Raw genomic sequence first — 18,226 nt, 5'->3', positions numbered from 1 at the left:
CCCCAAACTCCAACATCGCCGCCGTCATCACGCACCGACGTGCTGAGGTCACTCGCTTGGTCTTCCCCCCACCACCACCACGTGCCGCCTCCTTCCTTCTTCCGCACGTTCCTCGTGACAAGCAGCTGATCGGCGCTTTTTGCTCCCTCCGCCGAGGACGGAGCGCACGACCCGAGTGAGCGCAGCAGCGATGGAGCGCACCGCGCCTCGGACCCCCCGTCTCCTCCTCCTCCTCGTGGTGCCACCGCTGCTCGCCACGCTCCTCGCGGTGCTGCTCGGGCCGGTGCGGCCATGTGCGGGTCAGTGCGGCTCACAAACCAAACCAAACACAACAAGATCCACCGGGTGGCTGTAAACATACTTGGTTTTTCGGTGCTCTTTGCTTGCGCCGATCGAAAGTCCGGCACGGCACAACGAGGAAGCGTGCGCACGGTCCGGCCGGCACCGCCACGCGCGGCCGCCTTTGTCTCCCCAGTGGCGATGTTTAACAACATTTGAGGCCGAGTCGACCCCCGGGGGGGGGGGGGGAGGCGCAGCAGAAACGGTCCAGACGAGACGAATCGTCACCGGTGTTCGGGGGGACGCGTGCGGGGATTGAATTCGGGAGGCCCGTGGGTTGTAGCGCAGCGCGGCTTAACCACGACACTACCCTCCCCCACCCCAGTCTCGTATCCTATACATACGCGTTCATCACACGCTCGTCGGCTATGTCATAATCCTATAACAAAAGGACAAAGCTCTCCTCCCGTTTCGCTGTAACGGACTTTTTTGGGGCAATTGCAGTCAGCGAGCGCCTATTATTGCCCGCACGGCACACGAATGGGGGTTGGGTGGCCGATAGCACCGCGCCCGGCCGCCTTCTTATCGCATCAGGCACTCATTTGAGGCTGAGTCGACCTAGGGAGGGCCCAAGACCCGGTTCAAACTTTCGTCACGCGGGTCGGTGCGTTCGTAACGCAGCATCACAACCACATCAGTACCGCTGCCAACCCTCTCCCCCCCCCCCCAAGCAAAAGTCTGGCTAAATCTAAATTACATTTTAAAATATATATATATACTTTGATGTTTTCCAGAAAAAAATCCTCCATTGCATTGTGCAACTTAAGCGAATTATTTGGTGATGCTGCGTTGGGAGTGGTGCATGAGCAACCTCTCTTGACCGTCGTGTGTGATGTGAAGAAGGTTCATTGCCCGAAACGTCACCTATTATATTCTCTTGATATATTTTTTTAAAGGCGGTGGTGTTATTTACGAGTGTGTTCCGCTTTTTTTGTCAAAAGCTCTTGCCGATCATTGCCTGTGCGTTGGTGGATACGTACGTGGCCGCCCATAATCCAGCCCTGTGGTGATCCACCAGCAGTTTCGACTGCATGGGATCGAGTGTTTCCCCCTCGCACGTGTTGGTTTTCTCCGGGTGCTCCGGTTTCCTCCCCCATTAAACGGCCGCTAACACCTTAACCCATAGAGGACCGCAGAGCTTGGACAATTGTCGGCGCCGGCTCACCACGTGGCTACTGTCCGCATCTCTGTGGTCGGAAGAGTCGTCCTGTCTCTCCGCACGAAAGCGAGCGAATCTCGTGGGATGACTTACACATTTAAATCACGATAATTTTTTTAAAACATGTTGGATCAACTTTTCACCCCCACATCTAGGAGGGAGATGGGGGGGGGTCCTACTTTCATGTAACTTTTTGATTCAGGCCTTCTGAAAGGCTCTTGTAATTTATATTCTTAGGTTTTTTTCGGTAAAGTCACCATATAGGTAAAAAATTAAAATTAATAAAAGTAAAATTAAAATGAGATAAAAATCACGACAGTTTCGGAGGCAACACAAGCTTCCGTCTTCAGGTGGAACTGTCACAGCACGATTGCTGTATCACTTAACGGAAGCTTGTGTTGCCTCCGAAACGTCGTGATTTTTATTTTACTTTTATTTAATTTTACTTTTATTAATTTAAATGTTTTACCTACGTGACTTTACCGAAAAAACCTAAGAATATGAATCCTTGCAGTCACGAAAGATTCAAATCTAGAATCTTGTAATTTAGTTGACGGACAAACGGAACGCCGGGCTTTTATAATAGATTTTTGTTTGTATCGTCATCATGACAATAATTATTTGACCATGCTTCACCACTCACTCGTCAGTGCGCGAGCAAAGGCAGGGAATGAATTCGCCGTGGGAGCATAGTGGAGTCGAATGAATGAATTTTGCTGCACCACCCTCTGCTGCCGATACCAACCTGTTTCTAAGCATTGTTGGTCACCCAATCCAAGCACTTTCCAGTCTCGCCCCCGCTTAGCTTCGGTCATGTACAGCGGCAGGTATGGATGCATGTTGAACTTCTTTCGCACCGTACGTAGCCAACCGTGCTAATCGGAGGTGCTGTGAGGCTACGTTGCATGCAATCGGAGGGCAGCGCAGCAAACATCCATTGTTGTACCGTACGTCTATGCTCCCACGTACATCTATGCCTCCTTCACCAAATCCGCGACGGCCAGCCTGGTGAAGTTATGGTCAGAATAACCCCTTGCACGTGGCGTGGGATGGAACTCATCCAGCAGTGGATTGAGAAAAGGCTGTATAGGTGCATTTAACATTTAGCAGACTTTCGATGATTCATAATTGATTCATAATTGATTTTGCGGATCAAATCGCCGTGTGAGTAAAGTGTGTGTCGTACACCGTCCTCCACCCGGCACAGCAAACCAATGAATAAAGGTGTCACGTGGGCAAACGTGCCAATTGATTACTAATTAACTCGCATTTTGTTTTGAGCTGAACCAAACAAGCTGCCGAGTCGTGCATTCTGTTAATAATACAACTCGGTAACAAGCGCCCACGGTCTGTGCTGATGGCTGTCATAAACAATGCAATCACCTGATCTGGGCCTCCGTAACGCACCCAATGCAACTCATTACCCCTCTACCCATCTACCCGTCGCCTCGGCTTTACTCTTTCTCCGCTGAGCCCACGTGAGTGAGCGACACGCGTGTACTTTACTATTATTGGGGCACACTCGCACCGTAAACGTTGTCCAAAAGGTCTCAGAAAGGGCCCCCGTCATAGCAACGAGGAATTTCCACCACCCCTGTCATAAGACCGCTCGCGTGGGTATAATTGTATTCGACGATGAGGTCAGAGATGATGGGGCACGGTGGCCAAAGGAGGGAACCCGTCCGAGAGGACGTCCTCCATGGAGATGGAGCTTTGCAGTTGGAACTTTTGTTCATTAACATCTCCCCTAACGAGGGAGCACACGCGTAATCTGTTGAGTCGTTGTTATTTGTGCCCGTGCACTGCTGCTGGTGCAGCATCGCAAGTCTTGTTATTTCTGCGTGAAATCATCTCGAACGCAGGAGCCAGATTGGATCGTCGCGCCGCATGGCCGTCGGAAACGGCTTGGGGAGGCCTTTGTCCAGTTGAGGACACACGATTGATGATGACCGCTGCATCTCTATTGATACTATAAACATGAACCTGACCTTAATGCTTGACCTCCACCCTGACCCCGACCCACCGCAGGAGCCCCGGCGATGAGCAGTGGCGAGGAAAAATGGGGCTATGTGGCGATCCGCCCCCAGGCCAAGATGTTCTGGTGGCTGTACCCATCGAAGAAGGCCAGTGTCCAGCCCCTGGTCCTGTGGCTGCAGGTATCACATCTTGTCCACTCCGTCTCCACAGACACGCACGCTACAAAACTATGAACTCTTAATACTCTTTGTGGTTGCTGCAGTTGTTTCTTGCTGTGGTTGTCCCACCTGATAACGGATGACGATTGCTTGCGTTGCTCCCGAAACGTCGTGATTTGATTTATTTTATTTTATACCTACGTGACTTTACCGAAAGAACCAAAGAGTATGGATCCCTGCAGTCACGAAAACTTCAAATCTCGATATAAACAATTTTTTATTTGACCAGGTAAGGTCCACTGAGCTATGTAGCTCTTTTTCAGAAGCGACCTGTCCATACATGATATCTCAACGAAGTGGCTTATGAGGTGTAAATGTATAGCCGCCAAATACTCTAAACACACGTTCCTAAATGTGGAGGGAAAACCGGAGGACTCGGAGAAAAATCCACGCGACCACGGGGAGAACATGCAAACTCCAAATATGCAGGTGTCTGGGTTGCGATTGAACCCACGGTCTGTATACCAGGCGAGGCAGTTTGCATCTCGTCACTGTGGTGCCCTAAACGTGACATGCAGAGGGATGATTGGCATTGCCTAGGGACATCGGGTGTTTTTATGATCATGCTGCAGCAGTGGGTTGAATCCATCTGTCTGGAGCTGTGAGCGTCACAGCCCCTTGCCCGTGTGTGCCGTGTCGATATCTCCGCTCACCCCAGGGTGGACCCGGGGCCTCCGGCACTGGCTTCGGGAACTTTGAGGAGATCGGGCCGCTGGATATTAACTTACAGCCACGGAACACCACATGGGTGAGGATAAAAGCACGCAAATCAATGAAACACTTTTACTCGGCTTTGCTCAGCGCGGTCTGTCAAGTTGGTTGGCTTTTTTCTGCTCAGAAGAAGGGGCATTGTTTGCTGCATTTACTGGTCTGGCACCACTGAAACCCCAACTTCGAGTCTGATTTTCAACCACCTGTGACGACATGGATTGAGTTAATGGGTCTCGGTCACATTATTCGCGTAAATTTGAGTATTCTCGGACCTCCTGACGCCCTGCCCCCAAACCACCACCAGAACTCCCCGTAGCTCTGTCCAGGAGTTACTCTCGACACCGAGAGTCGGGACCACGATCGCCACGCATCGTTTCTCTGTTCTCGGCGCCTCCACCTGGAACGCCGCCATCCCCCTCCACTTCCGCAGCGCTGATTCCTTACCTACCCCTAAGCGCCTTCTCAAACAACATCTCTCTGTTATTGGACTTTTACGAAACGGGTCTCTGAGCTGGGCTCCGCGTCTCAGGGTCTCTGCCATTCGGGCAAGTGAAAGTCGTGCGCATTACAAATTAGCATTATTATTATTATTTTCTTAACACGAAGGGATGACACTGCTCTGCCATACATCAAAAATAATTCTCCACCATGTGACTTGGCAGCAGCAGCAGCACCCTCAAGATAAACTTTGCTGGTGCAGACAATGCTCATTTTTAGTGCAAATCTTCCACAGAGCATCTTTTTTACGAGACCCATCCGTCACACAAAGCAAAGCTGACTTTATTTCGAGGGCCATACAATCGCCCATTTGGCAACGGGCTGCCGCAAATTTAACTGCGGCGGCTCGTCAAGCGTAAATCTCAGGGTCACGTCTCTCATACCCCCACTGCCCCCTCTCCCCATGGTCGTGAAGCCATGGTAGTGACGCCCTGTGCCGTGACGCCTTTGTGCTGTGACGCCGTGGTCATGATGCCGTGCACCGTGACGCCGTGGTCGTGATGCCGTGCGCCATGAGGCCGTGGCCGTGCTGCCGTTGTCGTGACACCATGGTCGTGATGCCGTGCACTGTGACGCCGTGGTTATGATGCCGTGCGCCATGAGGCCGTGGTCGTGATGCCGTGTGCCGTTCTGCCGCGCGTGCTCTGGCACAGCTGGCGGCGGCCAGCCTGCTGTTTGTGGACAACCCCGTGGGCACGGGCTACAGCTACGTCACCTACCAGGACGCGTACGCGCACAACATCTCCACCGTGGCCACCGACATGCGCGTGCTGCTCGCCGGGTTCTTCGCCGAGGCCAAAGAGTTCCAGGTGAGGGGGGCCGCGGTCGGACGCGCGACCCGCCGCCGTCTTCCCGACAGGTTCACGCTTTCAAGCAGCGCCTTCACGCGTGACTGATAGTGGCCAAAGAGTGCCTAAAGAGTCTCTGATTGTGACTGAAGTCACTGAGTCTGAAGAGTGACTGTTCAGAGGTCGGAGCATTAAGTCGGCAGCATTTGAGACCCCGAGTGAGTTTGATTCTGGCTTTCAGCCACCCGTGACTAAACCAGGTTCTCAGCCCAGTCACCAAAAACCATCCCATGAAATGTGGTTCTATGCTTAATTTGACACAAGGAGATGTGAACCGGTCTGGATTTCACTTCCTTAAACAATTGCCTCTGGATAGTATTGGTTCTCGAAAGATTATATTGGTCTGAAAAGCCAATGGGCTGATGGCACTCAACAAATAATGAACACAAGATTTAGCAGTCTCTTGAAATACGTGGTCAACCAGGTTGGTGTCTCACTGTGTTGTTGGCCGACTGGTTTGCATTCGCATTATATTTCTAAGGTTTGCTGAGTTCGCGTCTCCGATCTTCTTTATGTATTTGCCTCCAAGCAGTTTGCCGTTCTCGGTGTGCTCTCTGTGTGATGTCCCTCTGTGTGTTCGCTCGCTGTGTGGTTTACGCCATTTTCACCTGAGGACGAGCGCTTGTGTTGTGTTCCAAACGTCGTCATCTATTTAAATTGTATTTTATTTTATTTCTACATACGTGACTTTCCCGAAAGAACCAATGAGTATAGTAATTCCTGCAGTCACGAAAGCTTCAATCCTAGATTAAATAATGTATTTGTTAGTGGAGACACGGAGGCCAAGGTTCAGCTTGTGGATGTTTACTTGCTCATCTTCCGCGACCGATTTCTCGTGATCACGCAATACGTGTAGCCAGGTGAGAGCGCAAGAGACCAGGCCAAAGTTTCTCTTGCAGGAGTGACCTGCGCCATTTATTCTACCAACTGAGTTAACCCTCTCCCGTTCCGATTATGTACGTGTATGTCATCGGAACGGGATCGAATGGAATCAGAAGTAAAAAGCCACGCGGGAGGATGCGTGCGGCACAGTTTGGTGTCAGCTATCGCAGAGTGCGGTCGTGTCGCTACAGTTCTCTGCGGTGAGTGTGCAGTAAAATGTCTTTTAAAAACGGCAGCGCTACTCCTCTCTAAACAAAATGGACGCTGAACCGCTTGCGTGTTCCGAGATCCAGCTGGTGAACGGGACCCCGACGCTTCAACTTGCAGATGTCTCAAGAGTGACCCCGGGGGGTTTTCTTGCCCTTCTTTGCAGACGGTCCCCTTCTACATCTTCTCCGAGTCCTACGGAGGGAAGATGGCCGCCGCCATTTCGCTGGAGCTGCTGAAGGTGAGGGCCGAAGTTCGCCCGTTGGATTTGTTGCCGCTTCGAAAACGGAGGCGGCCGTGGGTTTTCGGGTTGTTAAGGGGTTGTTGGGGAGGAAGAAATGGAATTGAGGGGCAGTGGCGATGTGCCCTGGCCACTGGCGAGTGTATTCCGAGCAATATGAATAACCATACGTTAATCTCAAGCAAATTTGTATAAGAAAACATGTCCGTGAATCGGTTGCTCAGTTTGCTTTCAGTAGAGTTTTACACTTTCATAACTGTCTGTTTGGTCCGAACTTTATCGTAACCATTGTAGCACATATCCCTTGATCCAAACCCGAAACTTTATTCCTTTACCATAACCCTAATCTATGGGTTTAGATAGGTAGGAGGCGATGAATGTTTTCTGGTGGAAACGAATATTAATTCCCCTCTAGGGGAACAAACATTTTACAAACCAATGCGGCACTTAACTCTGACCCCTTAACCCCCAAACCACTACCGCTGACCCTCCCCTTCTGGGCATCGTGAAAAAGAGCTTCATAGCTCATCGGATTCCTCCACCAGTCTAAATACAGATTCTGATAACGCCCTCACTGACCCCCTTCCGCAGGCCATCAACAACAAGGAGATCACGTGCGCCTTCAAGGGAGTGGCGTTGGGAGACTCGTGGATTTCCCCGCTCGGTATTTGTCTCCCGTTGCCTTCATCGAGGCCAAAAGTGGTGTCAGTGTGGAGAGAATATGCGTCAGATTTGTTTCCCTCCTCTCCCCTCCCCCCCATAACTAATTGGATGGCACGAAGATGGTTGGGAGAACGGTTTAGCCCCTGTTCCCACGAGTGACAATGGTTTGGTGACATCCCCATCGGCCGTTGTCACGCTGCTTGTGGGTTGCACTTGAATTTCTCCAATTCGGTGGAAAAATAAAAAAATAGTCACTATTTTTACACAGAGATTTTTCCCCCCCTGATTTTATGCTTCCGAGCATCAAGTCACGGGATGCAGAATCCGTTTGGAGCTCTCGCAGAGCAGCAGCGTATCACCTCGTGTTGAGGTAGCGGTCCGTGGAAGGAGACATTACAGAACTACTTTTGAGAATGCCGCGAAGTGACCTCTTATCCACAACAAAAGTGTGGAACTTTTCCCCACGTACGCCCTGCTGCACCGGGTAACGCTCATCGCGTGACGGTCGAGCCGATATACCTGATATCTTCAGACGCAATATTTTTATTGCCAAACTAAGCGAAAACACTCATCCAAAATCAACTCATGACCGCATGAGAACTCATTTTAATCGAGCCGAGCGATCCGGTGGTGCCCTCTGACACCAATGAGCCACCAACGATGCTCGTTCAGCTCCGGTTTCAACGCTCGTGTCTTCTCGTTTTCGCAGACTCCGTGCTGACCTGGGGACCCTATCTGCACGCTACCGTAAGGTTCGCCTCGTTCGCGCTCAATTGGGGCGTTCGTGCCACAGTGTCCGCAAGAACTGACGAGGGTTTATGAACGGCTTCGATGCCTTACAATTGACAACGCACAAGTTGCGGGGGGATCCTTTGATCTTGCTTCACCACGCTGGCCAATATGGGTTTGTGAATTCGTGTAGCATTGAGGTGGAAACGTAGAAGCACAGTACAACGGTGGATTTTTTTTTGCACTGTCCTCTGCTGCCCACCGCATAGCCCCACAGTCTGTAACACAAGTTATGGGTACGGTGGTTGCCCATCCTGGCACTATCCAAAGGTAATATCTGATGAGATTGGACCCATTCCTGTTGGATTTGCTCTTTGGTATACACATTAACACCAGTTTTAAAAATGTAGACATAAGCACAGTTATGCGGGGCATTAACTTTAGTTCATTAATAATTAAGAACCTAAACTGTAGTAATCATTATTCAAGCTAATCAGGGACTTGAAAGCTCCCGTATATTTTTGAAGCCACGTGTTTAGATTCATGATTGCAGCATCAAATGATCTTTTCTGAAATCAGTTTCTTTGTCTGATTTAACATCGGCAACCCCGTGGACTATTTTTAGGACAAACTGTCGTGGAACGGGCGATGACGATCGGGTTGTTATTGCGTCACGTGCTAACGCGTACAAACGTGAGCTGTTTTAAAAATTGGCAGCCATGGTCACTGGTCAGGGATTTCACATGGACGTCCCTATCGTGGGTGCGTCTGCTGTGCCAAGTGATGACTCGCATGCATGCATGTGTGCGTGTCGACTCAGCCTCAAATGAGTACCTGGTGCGGTGTGTAAGCATCGTGGTTGGGGAGACAAAGGCGGCCGGGCGTGGTGCTGGCCACCCACCCCCTCGTGTGCCGTCCCAGCCTTCATAGGTGCTAGTGAATCGGTAGTGGTCAGTGCACTGCACTACGAACCCGGCGAACCGAGTTCGACTCCGGCTTGCAGCCAACACCAGTGCAGTGACGATTATCTAAACCAGTCTTGAGCCTCCCCGAGGTCGACAAGCCGGCCTTAAAATGAGAACCTGGTGCAAGGTGTCAACATCAGCAGTGGGGGGGACAGAGTCGGCCAAGCGGATATCATCTTCTTAGGTTTTTTCGGTAAAGTCACGTAGGTAAAAAAATTTAATAAAAGTTAAATAAAAATAAAATAATATAATAATATAATATTATTTTTATTTTACTTTTATACATTTTAATATAATAATATAATATAATTTTATTTTACTTTTATTAATTTAAATTATTTTTACCTACGTGACTGTACCGAAAAAACCTAAAAATATGAATCCTTGCAGTCACGAAAGCTTCAAATCTAGAACGGATATCATCTGCCCTGATAATCTGTTGTCGGATATACACGGGGTAGTGGGGCGGGGCGAATGGGTCTTTGTGTCTACGTGTTACATATACGTTTACATGTGTGCGCGTACGCAGTCTCTGCTGGACAAGCCGGGCCTCAAGCTGGTGATGGAGGCAGCCAACGCCGTGAAGGAGGCCTACGACGCGGGGCAGTATGCCAACGCCACGCGACTCTGGTCCTTGGCGGAGGACGTGATCTCTAGCGTGAGCGTTTCCCCGCCCCCCACCACCTCACGCTTGCTGCTCCTTGCAAACCACGAGTGGACACGGGGGAGGTTTTGTGCTCGTTTCTTTTAACCGTGCGAGAGCTCGAGAGGCGACGGGAAGAGTCTCCATTGGAACCTCATTTGCCAGTAAAAAATTATTATAATTGGTTTTTTACCCTTCTATCTGGCAACAAAACTGACACTTTTTTTTTTAAGTCTCGTTTGCAAGAGCGACTCTGGGGCATTCGGCTGTCAGCAGGGGGCGATGGTTGCTGCTGTGGGCATGAATACGAATTGAGTAATTTTCGCAGTGTCATTTTTAAAAAGTTGGCAAAAGTTTGGACCCCGATGCCGCCGGCACGTGATGGCCACAACAACTCTTCACGAATGACAACTGCCAAATTTGACCATATTTCATCGCGCCGGTCATGGTATAGGTTAACAATAATACTTTTATTTTATACAGCGTCATTCGTGCCAACAGCATCCCACAAAGCTGTACATTCATTATATATATCAGGATCAAATCCCACATTCGCGCAGTGGGCTACATACGGCTTGAAAGAAGCCCAACAAACACACACAAAGATCCTACATATAGCCTTAACATAATGTTGGGGCAAGTGCTGTTAGCGAGCACCTATGAAGGCCGTCACGGCACACAAGGGGGTGGGTGGCCAACAACACGCCCGGCCGACTTTGTCTCCCCAGCGGCGATGTTTTTACACACCGCACCAGGTACTCATTTGAGGCTGAGTGGATCTAGGGGAGGCGCAGGACCGGTTCAGATAATCGTCACCGGTGTTGGCCGTGAGCGGAAATCGAACTCAGGTCCCCGGGTTCGTAGCGCAGCGTAGCGCTAACCGCTACACCACCGCTCCCCTTCACACGTACGCACGCGTGCCAAGCAAAATATAAAAAAAACGCGCCAAAGCAAAAGGCACACGCAACAGCAAAAAAAGTTACCAAAAACAAATAAATCAGTGAAGACGGCGAGACGAGTAGGATGGTGGCAGAGCGGAGATTGCTGCTGCCACCGCATAGCACTGTCTGTGACAGCCTGTTTGCGTCAAGTCCATTGTTTACTTTTGTGTTTGTTTTAAACACGTGGCGCCCTTCTGGCCGCAAATTGGCTGCCAAAATAAAGCGCCCATCATCGCACTCATTCCTCAACACGTAAACACTCGACAATTCTGTGCAGTGGGAGAGAAAACGTGACGCTACATGCGGCAGGTTCAAATATGAAAATGAAAGCGAGTTGCGGCTGTGAAGTTAGTTGTTGTTGTGTGCAAGTACAAAGAGCGGAGTTATTGAGTTGTTACTGTGTAGTGACGTGTGTAATGCCAGAGGCGTGCGTGGTGGTCACCCATCGGGGCACTATGCAGCCTCAAACCTGCTTAGCTTCTGAGATCTGATGAGACTTGACGCATTTCCAGGTGATTCTGTCTAAGTGCATTTATTTATATCTGCAACAATAAATGTAATAAATCCATCCACTTAATCCACATGTATCCACCTAGTCGTACAAAAAAATGCATACTTTCTGGACACAGAGCTTTTGTGATCCGGTTATCAAGTTTGCTTCTGTCCCTAGGAAAATACTGAATTTACACACAGTAGACTGCCTTAAACGTCAACGTGACTTGATGGTTCTTTTGGAGAAAAATATTACGCGTAGAAGATTCCACTAATGCGTTTAAATAAACTGGAACTAATGCGTCGCAGTTCAATGAACCAGTGCCTCTATTCAAATAATAACCTCCAGCTTGCTCCGAATTAAAATTATGTTTTACCAGTGTGTGCACTACACTTAATGCCAGACTGCGTTGTTGTTGTTGCTGCAGTACACCAACGGAGTGAACTTCTACAACATTCTCACGCAAGACTCAACCAATCACTATGTGGACACCTCTGCTACAAAACCACGGAAAAAAACACTTGGTATGTGTATACATGGGGCAAAGTGGGGTGGGGTGAAAAAAAAAACACTGATAAAGTTTCCCCCACCCCCAATAGCCTACTCAGGCTGTTGGGGCAAGTGCTGATAGCACCAAGCAAGGCAAGCACAGCAAACCAAGAGGCACCCGACTGCATTTGTTTACCCGCTGCTGATGTGTACAGAGGCCTGAGTCAATGTAGGGGACGTCCAAGACAGGTCTTGATATCGCTCGTCACTGGCGATAGCCGTACCCGGGAATTTGAATCGGGTCACTTGGTATGTAGTGGAGTGCACAAAGAGCTACACCACTGCGCCCCACAATGCACTTGTGCAAAACAATGCTCGCATTCGATTCGATGCGAAGTGGTGGTGACATCACTATGGCACACGATACAAGCCCAGGGTGTTGTGGCTTAACTGAGATGAGAGATGCCCCACCTGTGCTGCCTACTCTTGTCAACTTGCTGCGTTTTAGCCACCTGGCGCTCAGCTCGTTGTTGTGAGCTTCGCTCCACTGCCTTCTGTTGTTGCTGGGGGAGGGAGGGGGGCGGTAGCCTCCATATCAACTACCCAGTAGCGCTCTTCACGAGCCTCCACAGATGCCCATCATCGTACACACACAGGCATATGCACAACACATTTTCAAACATTTTACACAACATGGGACAAATAACAACCGTCCACCAAACTTCTGAACCATGTGATAAACAGGCTGCCTTCGCCGCAGGGAAACGGGCCATGGGATGAAGAGTTTTTTCTTGGCGCTGTGTTCATAAGTGGCCAGCAGCGAGCAAGCCGCAAGATCTGTGCCATCACGGACCCATATGAAGATGGTCACCGTGACCTCTGCCATGTGTGCAACCCGAGCTTAGCCAAGTCGAACCGAATGCTCACGTGGCCAGGACTACACATTGCAATGTTCATTATCATCATCAGCAGCCATCGTCTTATCCACCGCTGAAGGCCTGCCAAATCCATCATCGTGTCTTTATAATTGTGAAATGTAGGCTAATGGAATGAGCAAAACTGTACCAGCGATGTAGAAGAAAATGGGGGAAAAAAACGAGACTTGGTTTAAATTACTGAAATGAATTGTGATCTCGATTCGTGACAGTTGCTGGGGTGACAGGTCAATCCGTTCTATGGCTAATTGAGTGGTGTCTTGGAAAACCTTGACATCTGGGCAAATTACTTAATTTTCACGGACATCTGATCTCCTGAGCTCAATTCCCACTAACAGCCAACATCGATGATGATAGTCTGCACCGGTCCTGGACCTCCCCAATGTCGGCTCAGCCTTCAAACAGAACCTGGTGCGGTGCGAGACCATCAACATTGGAGAGACAAAGGTTCTAGATTTGAATTCTATATTTGAAGCTTTCGTGACTGCAAGGATTAATATTCTTAGTTTTTTTCGGTAAAGTCACGTAGGTAAAAAATTTATATTAATAAAAGACAAAGGTTGCCGGGCACGGTGCCGGCCACACCAACTCATCGTGTGTGCGGTGCTGGCCTTTATAAGCACCCGCTGAGAGCACATGCCCCCGCAGTCTGTTACAGGCTACATAGGGGATCTTTGTCGTGATGTCACTCTTGCAAATGAGACTCATCCTGACTTGTGCGTCGTCTTTACTGCTGCAGCCAAACTCTACCAGACTCACGTTGGACGCTTGCAGCAGGAGGCGCTCAGCCAGCTCATGAACGGAGCCATCCGGAAGAAGCTGGCAATCATCCCGGAGGACGTACGGTGGGGAGGTATGAAAACAAAGGTCCCCCATATAGCCTGAATAGACTGGTGGGGTAAGTACTGTTAGCGAGCACCCATGAAGGCTGGCACAGAACACGAGGGTGGGTGGGTGGCCAGCACCAGGCCTGGCCGCCTTTATTCACACACAGCACCAGATACTCATTTGAGGCAGAGTCGACCTAGGGCAGGCCCAGGACGGATTCAGATTATCGTTGCTGGTGTTGGCCGTGAGCGGGAATCGAACTCGGGTCGCCGGGTTTATCGTGCAACACGCGAACCGCTACCCTTCCGCTCCCCACTGGAGATGCACCTACACCCCAGCACCCACACACCGCTCCTGTTTAGTTCATAAAAGCCAAGAGGTCATCACCATTTAGTCGAGGTGGCCAGATTCAATTTTAAGTTTCGAATATATTTTATTTAATCAGGTGAGAACTCAAGAGACCACGATGAGTATCTTTAACACGTAGCATTTCGGACAAAGGTGGCTTTACATTTGCGCGATTTCACCCAAGAGTGACCACGAGCATTAGTCTACTCGCAGGAAGCCATGAATGTCATGTATAGAGTAGTCCCAATTGATTTATTTAAGTTTCTATTTCGATAAATTTGGACGATGACACTGACATACTCTGGCCTACACTTGCGAATTACGTCAGGGGAAATGTTTTATATTTGCAACATGCGGGGCCCAGCAAACGACACCGGGAGATTCCAACAACGGGATACAACAAAAATCTGCAAGCATCCACATTCCGGCGCGCCGGGACCACATGGAAGGGGCGGAACGCAGGAGACGTCGGGGGATCTTTAATGTCCACTCTATTGAACAGGACGGCCGCCGAATTCGAACCGTGAATCTCTGCAACATGCGGGAATGTCAAGAGGGCCGAGCCGGTGCCGCCGAGATCTTGGGTTTGAATTGGTCTAGTCGCCCGTGCTTGGGCCACACACGGCCGTGACTTCGTTTCACACGGCCCAAGGCCACGTGAAGCCAACCACATCCAAAATAATAGCCGTCGCCGCAAGCATCTTGGCTGCGCTAATCAGGTTCTATAAGTGAATATTGACTTCCTGATAGAGGAAAGGAGGCAGATATCGGGATAAAGCCATAATAACATTATTCTTTGATAACGTGCACTTACGTGCAGGTCCACTGAAAGTATAACAAAGTTATGTTCTGCCCTCGGGAAGGAGCAAGACTCCGCACTCCTGCTTGAAGCGACGGCCTTCGGTGGCCACTCATTCGACCCGACCGTGTCCCCGCAGGCCAGTCGGAAGATGTGTTCACGAACATGGCAGCGGACTTCATGAAGCCGGTCATCGACATGGTCGACGAGCTGCTGTCGAGCGGGGTTAAGGTCACCGTCTACAATGGGCAGCTCGACCTCATCGTGGACACGCTGGGTAAACACTGCCGGCAATCGGGAAAAACCGGCATGGACACAGGCACATCGACGCGCGGTTACAAGGGGTGGGGAACCGTTGACCCCCACAGCCCAGCTACAACCCCGCAAACTTCATTTCATCACATGGCCCCCGGACAACCGAGGCCTGTCACTTTGAAACGACTCTCGCCATCGATGTTTTACCGATTGGGTGATAGAAGGGGATATATTGCTTTTATACTGTGTGCTCGGTAACGGCAAGCCCTAATTATAGCTATTGTTATTGAACGCTAAGATGTGTGAAAGGCATTTCAAAGTCTAATTCTACCCTCTGCAGGGGTAATGCAGATCTGTGCTGACAGGTGTATTCCAGCATGGAGCCTGCCATTCATGACAAATTCCATCTACGAGACGTCATACTAGATATATGAACAATCTCCTAACAATTTTATGTTAAAGTCACGAGTTGTGCGACTGCAGTTGAGCGCGCTGGTCTTAAAAATTCGGCACTGCCGTAGTGTCTTTAACACGTTGCCTGGAGCAGTTACATCGCACGCACGGTCCGATCACGGTCAGGTTGTGACACTGCACGCTGATCTCATGCTCCTACAGGGCAGGAGTCTTGGGTGCAGAAGATGAAGTGGCCAGGCCTCGATGCGTTCAACGAGCTCAAGTGGAGCCCCCTGTCCCTCGTCTCAAGCGACAACGTGGCCTACCACAAGAGCTACGGCAACTTCACCTTCTACTGGATTCTCAAGGCCGGACACATGGTGAGGCGAGAGGCAGTTTTACATGTCTAGAATCAAAACATCTACGTTTTATTTTCTGCTCCAAGTTAGCTGTGGGGGTTGAACTCATCTCAAGTTTATACTCAAAGATGGTGTAAATTCCACAACCCTTTGGCAGGGGCAAGCCTTCCAGTGGAGCTTATTGAGCGGGTAGGTCAGTGCACTGCATTAAAACCAGTTGTACTGTTTCTATGCTCCCCACCTTCTGCAAAACCGCACTGGTCAAGTATGAGAATAGGTTTTTCCCCTTTTTTCTGGCAACAAAAATCTATCATCAGTGTGTTTTTTGTTTGCATTCTGACCACAAGTATTGTGGTTAATGCAGACATGATTCCTTGTAAAAAGGTTTCAGTTATGTTGCCAGAAAAAAAGGGGAAATACCTATTGTTATATTTTGGTACTGGAAAAGGTCTCACGATGGTAAAGTATGGTCAAATAAACCCCACCGGAATGGGTATGCCCTCATCCAGCAAATCGATTGCCAAGATAGCTGAACACGTTCACATGTACTGTAGACGTGTCAATGTGTCATGTCCTTTCAGGTTCCGTTGGATCAGGGCGACACAGCCCTGGAGCTGCTCCGCAGGGTTACGGGTCAGGAGTCTCTTCTCCGCGAGCATTAAACGCCGCCAATAAAACACCCCAAATGGGGTTACGTTTGTGCACTGCAAAACTATGCAATAACCACATTTCACTATGCAGTCAAATTCTTGCTCCGATGCGTTTTCAGATTGTACTGCACGTGTAGTTTGGCACGTGTCGTTCCACGTGCTGGAGGAGCTTCGTCAGCATCTTTAAGTTCAGTAACTTCAGTTGAAGCAGGAAGCTTCTCAAACTTATTCTCAGAACTCCAGTTCCGAAAGCTCCCCAAAACGTGAAACTAAAGTCAAGACGTGGCACCAAATACGATGCAGTACAACCTGGAAGCACTTCGGACAGCAATAGAGAACTGGGAAAGCTGATGTAGTGTTGCTTCCCTGACAAAATATTTTTTATTTTGTAGATGTATCGTTTTAAAGCCATTTTTTAAATCATTGTACAAACACGTAATTTGCAGAGACAATGGTTCCACTTGTATTAAGTTTACACAATAAAAAAATTAAACAAGACAAATCGATCTATTAAGCTTTTATTCTCAAGTTGTAACAGACTAACAAAAACACGGATGTCCAAAATGTATTATCTTGCAAGGTAGTAGTTTTAAACCGCTTCAAGCCCTCTGCAAGGTCTAAACTATAACGTGTACGACTACAAAGCATACTATGTAAGGGTACACTCAAAAATCTGGACTGATAGGAGGCAAATATTGGCAGTTTTTTAACTTTCATTGCAAAGCAATTGTCGTTATATACCAGTTTCCTAGAGATTCCACCTGGCTGAACTGATACGCCTCACTCTGAAACGCAAGAGGAATTCAAATTGTTTACCTTCAATTGTAGACATGGGTTCATAAACACCAACACTCATGCACGGGGGAATAATAAAACAATCAAAGCACACATTGTACCCGAGTGAACTGTGAACACCGTCCAATTTTATGTTAAAGAAAAACATTTAGAAAACGTGCAAACAGGTACACTTTGTTTGATTTTGAGAATGTGCATTTTTGTGTAATTAAAAATAAAATTTTGCATTCTGTGAATAATTGTCTTTTGTGGGCTCACAGTGGCTTTAAAGAGTCATGTTGCCTTTTGGGTCCCTTCTACAATTTACATGAGCGTACTTTCTGCAACAAATAAAGTTGACTGTGGTTCACCTCAAGAGAAGTGCAATTACGTCTCTGCTCCACAAAACATTAGCCATGTGCTACGTACTTACAGCCTGTACAAACCTGCAAGGCAAAACTTCATTTGTTCTTCCATCTGCCACCACACTAAGTTATGGCTCAGACAAATATGAAAACCTTAAAGACAATGAGAGACAAGACAACAAACGAGCTCAAGCATCCAAACACGCCACACAATTTACAAGCCCAGACACGTTTTCTTCAACATGCAAAGGTAGACTGCAGCCAAATTTAGTTTTAAACGCACATTTCTATGTGAGGAGCTAATTGTCTTTAATAGTTGCTACCGAGCGAGGATGCAAAGTCAAGTTTGCTGTAAAGACTTTGGAACCTGGAAAGAGCGTTAACGAGTTCACGCAGACGCTCGCACGATTCTCTGCTGCCGAGAACAGCAGGAGGGTGGGGAAAGGAAGAAAGTTAAACTTGCCTCAAAGAGGGCAGCCCTGTGACTGCGCGCTCCAACGGCAGGACTACAAAAAAC

The 18,226-nt window shown here is 48.9% G+C and overlaps 1 protein-coding gene across 1 annotated transcript; it reads left to right on the top strand.

The window, feature by feature from the left end:
• The first annotated feature begins 61 nt into the window (after positions 1–61).
• On the top strand, positions 62–17,590 carry SCPEP1 (serine carboxypeptidase 1). Its single transcript, XM_061569768.1, has 13 exons — positions 62–299; positions 3,527–3,654; positions 4,352–4,441; positions 5,556–5,711; positions 7,006–7,080; positions 7,672–7,744; positions 8,453–8,490; positions 9,967–10,095; positions 11,942–12,038; positions 13,678–13,791; positions 15,053–15,190; positions 15,784–15,941; positions 16,502–17,590. Exons 1-13 carry the CDS (start codon positions 191–193, stop codon positions 16,580–16,582), a joined length of 1,386 nt encoding a protein of 461 aa, XP_061425752.1. The 5' UTR covers positions 62–190; the 3' UTR covers positions 16,583–17,590.
• Positions 17,591–18,226: the final 636 nt, after the last annotated feature.

The sequence above is a fragment of the Lethenteron reissneri genome, chromosome 44 (genome assembly GCF_015708825.2).
Source record: "Lethenteron reissneri isolate LAM-NWPU_2019-01 chromosome 44, ASM1570882v1, whole genome shotgun sequence".
Lineage (NCBI taxonomy): Eukaryota > Metazoa > Chordata > Hyperoartia > Petromyzontiformes > Petromyzontidae > Lethenteron > Lethenteron reissneri.
Note: the sequence above shows the minus strand (reverse complement) of the source record. Positions and strands in the feature narration are given on the sequence as shown.

Coding starts and splice junctions, on each gene's coding strand:
- SCPEP1 (XM_061569768.1), top strand. CDS start 191: ATGGAGCGCACCGCGCCTCGGACCCCCCGTCTCCTCCTCCTCCTCGTG. Junction 300..3,526: donor GCCGGTGCGGCCATGTGCGG/GTCAGTGCGGCT, acceptor GACCCACCGCAG/GAGCCCCGGCGATGAGCAGT. Junction 3,655..4,351: donor CCCTGGTCCTGTGGCTGCAG/GTATCACATCTT, acceptor CGCTCACCCCAG/GGTGGACCCGGGGCCTCCGG.